Source organism: Brachycentrus maculatus, unplaced genomic scaffold (assembly GCF_059751285.1).
Source record: "Brachycentrus maculatus isolate JH-2025_06_01 unplaced genomic scaffold, ASM5975128v1 h1tg000594l, whole genome shotgun sequence".
In the NCBI taxonomy this organism is placed as follows: domain Eukaryota; kingdom Metazoa; phylum Arthropoda; class Insecta; order Trichoptera; family Brachycentridae; genus Brachycentrus; species Brachycentrus maculatus.
In genome coordinates this window covers 124,840-134,096 of record NW_028281334.1, presented here as the reverse complement: position 1 = coordinate 134,096, position 9,257 = coordinate 124,840, and the positions used below count along the sequence as shown (strand labels likewise).

Below are 9,257 nucleotides of genomic sequence, written 5' to 3'. Positions count from 1 at the left end.
ATATATATATATATATATATATATATATATATATATATATATATATATATATATATATATATATATATACATATATATATATATATATATATATATATATATATATATATATATATATATATATATATATATATATATATATATATATATATATATATATATATATATATATATATATATATATATATATATATATATATATATATATATATATATATATATATATTTATATATATAAATATATTATATGTGTGTTAATATGTATGTGTAAATATCAAACCGGTTCTTCAAATAAACACACTACAATAGAATGATCCCTCAATGAAAAAATTATATAAAACAACAAATAAATTACAAATTGTTTTCTTTTTTCAGAAATGTTGTACTTTTTATTGTAAACCAGTAAAAAATATAGGTTACCATATGCGGAATCTTTCTTCAGATCATTTCTTATCTATGGGAAAATTTTCTTTATGACCAAATTTAAAAAGTTGTGTCGTAAGTCATATTGGTTTCTATAATTTTTTCATATACTTTTTCAAGTACTAATCTCCAAAAAGAGCGTAAAGCAAGAACTTATTTCTGTAGAAAATGAACTAAAAATCGAACTGCCAATATTTGTTCTATTTTTAATTAATTTCTTTAACTCATAAAATTTGACGTCTCCAAAATTTATGTTAGATACAATGAAGTTTTAATTTTTTTTCTGGACATTTGTAATCATTCAAAAGTAATGCTTGTTTAAAGCGTTTAAAAAATCATTTCATATATAAACAGCACTTACTACATAGAAAAATCTTTTGTTTCAGTTCCTGTCTCAATACTTTACACAGGTTTTGGTCAAATGCCAAACGTAAGCTAAAATTCAATATTTTTATTAAATTATATATCTGTAATTTTGGTAATTTTGTGTACTGTGATAGAAAGTCCACTCAAGTTTTGTAATTAAAATAAATTTTGTACAAAACTCTGTGTCATTACTTATTGAATTCACTCAGATTTCAGACAATTTTGATTTCTAAGAAAATCTAACACAGAACCCTTCGAATCTAGACAAATTTTTCGTATTTAACTAATTATAAATAATTATTATGTAAACCATATCCGCTCCCTCAGTGGAGCATATGGAGTCCACAAACTTTCTTCAGGCTTTTCTATCGGCTGCCAGCTCCTTTGCATCCTCCCAAGTCAGATCCGCGTCCCGAAGCTCTGACGAGAACTGCCGACGAATTGTCAGCAGTAGTTGTCCTGGGCGTCGTGAACCTGGTTATCGAACAACGCTAAATAATACGATAATCAATTTAAAAACAAAATTTGTCAATATATTTGTTGATCATTTCTTGGTTTGCTTTTTTTTTACTGCTTAATTTTTTTGTCAATTTTAGCACCCAAAGACAATTTGGCAGAATCTCACGACAACAATGAACGAACTGATGGATGGCATAGTAAGGAACAAGGATGTGTTCATAGGGGTACTGTGCGTGATCGGCACATGTTACACGGTGAGAGAGATGTTGAAACTACTCCTGATGATGTTCTACCCTGTGCTCATACTGGCAATCTCACTAGTAAGCTCACTTTCTTTAAAATTATATTATTTATGCTACAACCGACCCTTGTTCGCATATAATGGTGCATAGAGCACTGCATCATAGTGATGCAATGTTGAGTTGATCGTCAATTGTATGAACGTGATCAATTCTTCACAACCAGGCCAGGGTTATACAGGTTTTCTACATCAAATCGAACGTTTCACAAACCAAAAAAGAAGTTTAACAAATCAAATTGGCCATTTTACAAAACAAATTGGACGTTTTATTGTAGATGTTTGATTTTAAAAAAAAATCATATTATATTGCTCATTGGGGTTGGAGCCAGGACTTTGTACTGCCAGTTTAGCTTTATCTAAAAAAATGTTTTTAATGGTTTCATTGCAATTTTCGCTCAATTTGAGTTTATATTGAATAGCATATAAACATAAAAATAAAACACTTGTTTAGTACCATTTTGTTTAGATTATTATTGTAAACACGACTAGTTTCATGAAATACAATAAATGTAATATGTAAATGATATTAAGACAATAAATGTAATAATTACAACAAAACAAAAAACATTTTGTGCGTTCAGCTGTTAATGAGAATATCTGTTGTTTTCGGAATTGGTTGTGTTTACAATAAATAACTCAAAATATAGTTTAATTTTTATATTTGAATTGTCTTGTTTTTCCACGAAGTTAATGCGTAAATAATAAACATCATGAAGCATTGTAACATACAATTATTATTTATACGTTAGTTACTAAAGAGTAATTTATATTTCATCAAACACTTGTTTTATATTCATTCACTGATGGACGCCTGAATCATCATTTAAGCTTTTTTCAGAAAAAAATAATTAGTATTTTGTTCGGATAAATTTCCACGAGAGATTTCACCGAATTCCTAACAAACGCTTGAAATACGTACCTGTAAGTGTTAAAGTTCCGCGTAACTCTCGACCCTTTCTGGAATCACATTCTTAAATGAAATTTATTTTAGGCTGGATAAAATATTAGCCCGGAAATCCCGCCCAGGAAGTCACGTGTGGGAGAAAATTAAATTCCGACTATTTCCTCTTTCAGGTTATCGTACCCCAGTGGAAAGAAAGTTTGTGCACCACTTACATCCCCTACGTTTTCGAAAGACTGACTAATTTCGTATCGGAAGTCATAAATGCCTTGCCGAGGAAGTAAAGAAGAACCGATGAACGAAGATATCCTATATTTAACCGTCTTATTTAACACATTAAGGGTGGGATTCTTTTGAAGCGGCGACCACGAACGATAGACGCATCTCTTATCAAACGAATAACATAAATTGTGCAATGAATAAATGCGTTTAATTTTTGACGTTCGCTGTATTAAATTTCGCAAAAAATCACGAGATGTTTACAAAATCTCAATTTTTAAAACGCTTACTTTTTTAAACCTATATTAACTATAAACATAAAAGTCCTTTTTGCAGATTCTAGTAGGTACACACTGTTCTCTTTGTGAGTAGCATTAAAGCCTGGCACTTGTTTATACTTGCTTTCATATAAGCTATCATAAACAGCTGAGTTTACACTCGCAAAATATGCATTCATATATGAAATTTAATTATTTAGTTTTTTGGATTTTTATTAAACACACACTGATATTAAATATCGTATCAAAACTATAAGAGAACATGTACTATTTATAACGCAAAAAGCTATTTAGCTCATCGTTTTCAACCTGATGCGCCTAGCGTGCATTCCGTACCGAGGAAATGTAATATGTACGCAACTGGCACGTACAATGTAATTAACGTGTTAATATCAATGGCTAATAGAGAAGTAAGGCTGATCTCTGGAGAAACATACATGCATATTGATGGGTGTTAAAATTGTTGCATTTGAATTATTGAACTATGACGATAATTTATTTAAAAAGAGGTGCCTATACTGCTGAAAACGCGTCCGTCGCTTTACGTTTATATTATTTTATGTACAATATTTAATCAATAGTCTAAAAGAATCTAAATAATTCATAAATAGGGGATTATTAATTTGAATGATGAAAATCTTCTTCTAACCCTTATCCGTACTCAACGGTGCATAGAGCACTGCCTCGTATAGACACAGTGTTATCTTGAACATTTAATACAAGAAAAAAATATAATCAGCCCTGGGTTTTAAGTACAAGACCAGGGAAATATTAAATAAATATCATGTTGAAAAATCACTGATATTTATTTTGACCCTCCTGAGAATTGAGTCCAAGACCTCCAGCACCACAGCCTAGTCTATTATCCACTTTACTATGGAGATGGATAAAATAGATCAGTATAAAAATATACATAAAGTATACTTTTAACTCGTATTCAATAATATTTCAATTATTTTTTGATCACTTTTATCATCTTACCATGCATTTTAAAAAATTTTAAAAACATATTAAATTGTCTAAAATATTTTTTCAAATATTTAACGAAGGATTCATACTCCAGTAAGGATTATAAATCATTCGTTCAATTTCAATCTATTAAAACTAAAGAATTTTATCGTATGTTATTGTTTGGTGGAAACTTCTTACCGGATACATTAAAAAAAAAACAGTACAAAAAATATATTTACGAGTCGATTTTATCCGCAAATCAAGAGGCAGTATAATCGACACCTCTCATGATTTAATACAAGGAGTAAGTTACGTGCATAAAGGGGTAATACCGAGCACTGAACGCGGAAAGGTTCCATCCGCAGGGGGTGAGTTAGTCATTAATCTAATAATTATCGTTCCCGCGCCGCGACCGATTCCGCCAGCTAAATTATATCTCCCAGAATGATTGAATAGTCTGACAGAGAATAATTAATATTTTTGGCAGCTGCTGGGCCTAAATTTTACCACGATTGCATGAATTTTCAAGTAATTTGAACACTATTCGTGTATTGATGATTCGCAATATTTGGTTTATTTGATTACAAAATATTTAAAGGGTGGCTGATATATGAATGTAAAGAATAAATGTAAAGATTAGATAAACACTATCGATAAAATTTAAGAAGACGTGTTGAGTTGGTTTAAAGGGTGATATAAATAATTAATGCAAGGCTAAGATCCGTAAATTTGTAATCTATTTTTTGTCATAAAATTGTAGAAAATAAACCCCTTTGGTCAGTCTTAACTTCTTACTTTACGTAAAAATGAAATGTTTCACGTTTATGTAAGTATACATACGCAAACATATATTCAAACCATTTTAAAACCCCGGCCATAAATATTTTTCATCGCGTGTTGTACATTTTTTGTTTCCAGATGGCTGGAACTAAATAAAATATTTGAATGGAGCCGTTGTGATAAAAAATACAAATATGTAAGCAACAGTTGGTCGTACTGCGACAACTACCATAGACAGAGAAGCCTTTCCCTTGGGTCAGAATTTCACACACAAAGAAATAAACAAGCGGTATATCCAAACACACCCTTTCACAACGAACACCGACTTCACTTTTTTCCAGTTGAAAAACTCAAAATAATGTTAATAATATTACTGTGAAGGGTGAAAAACATCAATTGTAAAGCCTTGTTTTACAATATTTCGAGTGCCTTAATTACTGGCCAGGATTTTAGGGTTTGTGTCCACTTTGGAGTTATTTATATCAATATTTTTATTGATATTTCAAAAAAAAAGTCTGGGCATTTACAGGGCCGACGACCTTTCAAAGACTTGTAGTTTAAGTGATCACTTTACACTCGTATAAATTTACCATTCTACCCATGATTGCTAACTACTAGCTAAATTTTGCAAGTTATATTTATGCTTCAATCGAAGTTTCAGGCCTCCACTCTCTTCAGTTCAACTTCACAAACCACTCTTGCTCTCCATTCATAATTAAAATGAATATTTTTCCGTTTTAAGTTTAGTACATATTCATCCTTATAGAAGATAAACCCGTTGGGATATAGTTTAAAAAAATAAAATGGTTAAAAAAAAAAAGTTTTTATTTATTTCATAAAGTGTTTCTTTAAAAAAAAGCAACCTCTTTTTAAGCATTAAATAATCTATGAACCCATTGAGTAGGGACTGTTTAGCAAAATAAGGTAGGTACTACTTGTTTACTTAAATGTTACGGAAGTTTGGTAGAATAGGAACTGCTTTTGTGTCTAAATATTATATAATGCATAGCCCTGGGTCAACAGTGATGTCTATGAAGTTTGGGAGTTCAACTCCTCAAAACTCAACTCCGCCATAATGAGTAAGACTTTGAACTGCTAAAGATGAACTTTATTGTGTTTGTGATTGCTAAATGTTTACAAGCCGAAGACACTTTGCAACGTCTTATATGTTAAAATTCAGTATCTCACAGTAGAATATGGATTTTTCATAATTTCAACTTATAAATCCATTACAGTTATTGTTATAACACTGAATATAATTTCTCCGAATAATTAAAGGTAGATAACATTGAATATTTAGGTGTGCAAATGGACAAAAAATTAAAATGGGATTTGCAAACTGAAAATAATACATTATGACGCATGGAATCGAAAGTAGAGCTGGCACCTTTGCCACAAAAAAAACGCGCTGATAGTTTCAGAAATGAAGGCTCTAAGAATCATATCAGGCAAGAGTCCTCGAGATAGAATACGAAACGCCAGGATCAGGGAAATATGCGAGATCGAAGATGTCGTTAGGTGGGGAAGACAACGAAGGAAACAATGGTATGGAACCATCCTGACTCCCCCACATCACACTGTACGGCCAACCCCATGGTAGACCCGGGTAGACCACCAAAGAGATGGGTCGATGGCTGGGAATCGACATAGCAGGAGGCTAATTCCTCTTGAAAACAGGCCACAAGCCTACAACAACATGAAGAAGAAGAAGAAGAAAATAAATGTTTTTGATAACTTTGCAATAAAATTGTACGGCCTATTTTTTTTTATCCAAAAAGGCATTAAATTACGAAACAAAGTATAATGGATAGTAGAAGTAGGCAGATCTGAAATAGATAACATCATTCGGCTACGTTGTATTTGATTTTATATCACAAACAATTTTTCTGTTATTTAATTTCATAATGTATTTTAAAATGTACCCTCGGCATGGGAAAACCCAATTAGGGCACATTATTGAAAATTGTAATCTGCTATTATTTGTTTTATTAAAAATAAGTAATAAATAATTTCGCTCAGGCTCATGATTTAAGATGTTTTGTGATTATTTTAAGATTATTAAACATATCTTTAAATAAATTAAATATATTCAATGATTACCTACTGTCGACAGATTTCACTTAAGTGAGAAAAATAATAGACTGACAGATGTAATGAGACCAGATACTAAAGGGTGGGTCAGCAAAGTGCGGTGTCTTCATGATCAATGACGAGCCGATTAATATAGATAATAATCAGACAAAATGAAATAAAATAAAATATAAATATATCTATAGTTAAATCATTTTAATCGTAATAATTCTAAATTTTCGATACATTTAAGCTGCTTTAATTTTTAAACGACCCTTTTGTGATTGAAGAGTTAATAATAAATTTTCAATTACGTCTATAACGGTTTTCCTCTTTGATAAATAAATAACAAGGGAATGAATTTGGCAGTTTATCGAAATAAATTGTCGCAGAGTAATTACAATCACTAATTAAAATTTTCGTTCTAAAACACAGACAAGCTCTCTTTTGTCGTGAAAATGATCGAAATAGTTAGTTAGTCTTATAAGAATATATCTGGCGGCTTTAAATTTCACTGTTAATTTAATGGTAACAATACCTGTTAAATATTTAAATATTTCACTTTTACCTACTCTATTTTCATAAATTTATAATAAAAGAAGAAAAAAGGGTTGAATTCAAAATTTAACTAAAGTAAACAATATGAAGTAAAAAAATATTTAAGTTTAGTACCAAAAATGGAAATTTTAAATGCTAATTAAGATGACTAGCCCGCATAGAAAATAAAACTCAAAGCACTTAGTTTTTTTTTCAAAAAAATATTCTGAAGAATACCAAACATGTCATTCGTGCCATCTCTCCCAGATAAAAAAACTAAAACTAAAACAAAATATCAGGGTTGTCACACGTGTTTGCAGAAAACATGGAAACATGGATACAAATATCTGTATATTTCCTCATACGTTTTTGTAAATACCCTCTTTTGCACATTTTGTTTCCAATTTAAATCTCTCCCTTTCAAAATTGGACATGCACACACCAAATGAGGGACATCCTTTGATAACGTATCATCATATTCATAAGCAGAATCTTGTCTTATTCAAAAACGGAATTAATATTGTCGAAACGTTCCATGACCCGTAAAAATTTGAGTCTACGCAAAGTTCAATTTATGTTTTTTTTTATAATTGACAAGACGAGAAATACAAATAATTGAGCTTTGTGACGAATCTTGATTGATGAATATACTCGTAAACTAAATTTGCTGTAAAGCCTTGTACATAATTAATAGGCAAGGAAATTTTTTTAAGGCAACTAACAAATACATTTTTAAAAATCTGTATATTTAGATGTTCAATCAGGAGTCTCTCTCGGTCGGTTGCTGCTTGAAGCCAATTTTTATCCTCCACAGCGGCTATGTCATCAAATCATCTCGGCTGTCCAAACTCAAAACACAGTAAGGGACTTTTTTTTGTACGTTTTTTTGCATTTTTGGACTAAGTATTTTAGATTCTACTTTGTCCAAAAATGCAAAAAAAAAAACGTACTACAAAAAAATGTCCCTTACTGTGTTTTAAGTTTGGACAGCCAATCTCTTTTGAGGTCTTTTTCGAGCATTTTTTTTTTAATAAACCACAGCTGTTTGTATAAAATATTTAGTAATATCTCAAAAAATACTTAATGTAAATCAAATACTCAGTAAAAAATTGCGATTTTTTTCATATATAATGTGATAAGAGGTTATAAGCACGCGATTGTAGGTTTCACTCTATCTGTAATAAAATTGGTTACTCGACAATAATGATTGATGGTTTAAAGTACCTGAGCAAAAAAAGAAATATGAACTAACGTAACAAAATAACTTTTTATACTGAAACTACCCAAAAATACTCTTTCTGATGTGTATTCTTTGTATTTTTTCAAAACTTTGAATGTGTTATATATCAACCACACTCGCATTTATGATATAAGCGAATATTATATAAACAAATGTGGTTGGTAATAGGAGCAGAGGAAGACAAATAAAACTTGGCTTCAACAATTTTATTTAAATTCTTGAAAGTATTCAGGTCAGGTCGAAGTCGGAATAATCGGCGTGTTGGTATGAAAAGATGTATGAATGTGGAAGAGGAAGATTGTATACAAAAACAGATTGGTGTGGAATTTAACTCTCTCTACCTACTCCTATAGGGAACCAACGTGTTGGTTAATTAGCTTTTGAGGCCGATTATTTGTTTCAACATCGTCAAGATTCGTCAATATCCTATTCAAACCCCGCCCACTTCTTTCAACCTACGAGTAAATAAGCTCGTTGAATGATAAATTTTATCCGTAGTGCACGTTTGACTTCGGCTCTAAACGCAAGTTTGTGCTGCAACCCTTAGTGCATGTTGGTCTTCGGGTTGATCAAAAATTGCATGTGTCAAACATTTTGTGTAAGTTTAAGTGTGTAAATAGTGCTATGGTAGTGAAAGGTAGTATTGTTTGCATGCTGTAGTAGTGATTGTCCTGACTAAGAGATGGGTACGTCTTGAAACCGGTAGACATTAAAATCTCGGTGAGCCATTAT

The 9,257-nt window shown here is 30.9% G+C and overlaps 1 protein-coding gene across 1 annotated transcript; it reads left to right on the top strand.

Moving 5' to 3' along the window:
• The first annotated feature begins 650 nt into the window (after nt 1-650).
• Nucleotides 651-3,816, top strand: LOC148301182 (uncharacterized). Its single transcript, XM_088273689.1, has 4 exons — nt 651-730; nt 810-853; nt 1,386-1,568; nt 2,624-3,816. Exons 2-4 carry the CDS (start codon nt 845-847, stop codon nt 2,732-2,734), a joined length of 303 nt encoding a protein of 100 aa, XP_088129815.1. The 5' UTR covers nt 651-730; nt 810-844; the 3' UTR covers nt 2,735-3,816.
• The last annotated feature ends 5,441 nt before the right edge of the window (nt 3,817-9,257 follow it).

Coding starts and splice junctions, on each gene's coding strand:
- LOC148301182 (XM_088273689.1), top strand. Junction 1,569..2,623: donor TCATACTGGCAATCTCACTA/GTAAGCTCACTT, acceptor TTCCTCTTTCAG/GTTATCGTACCCCAGTGGAA.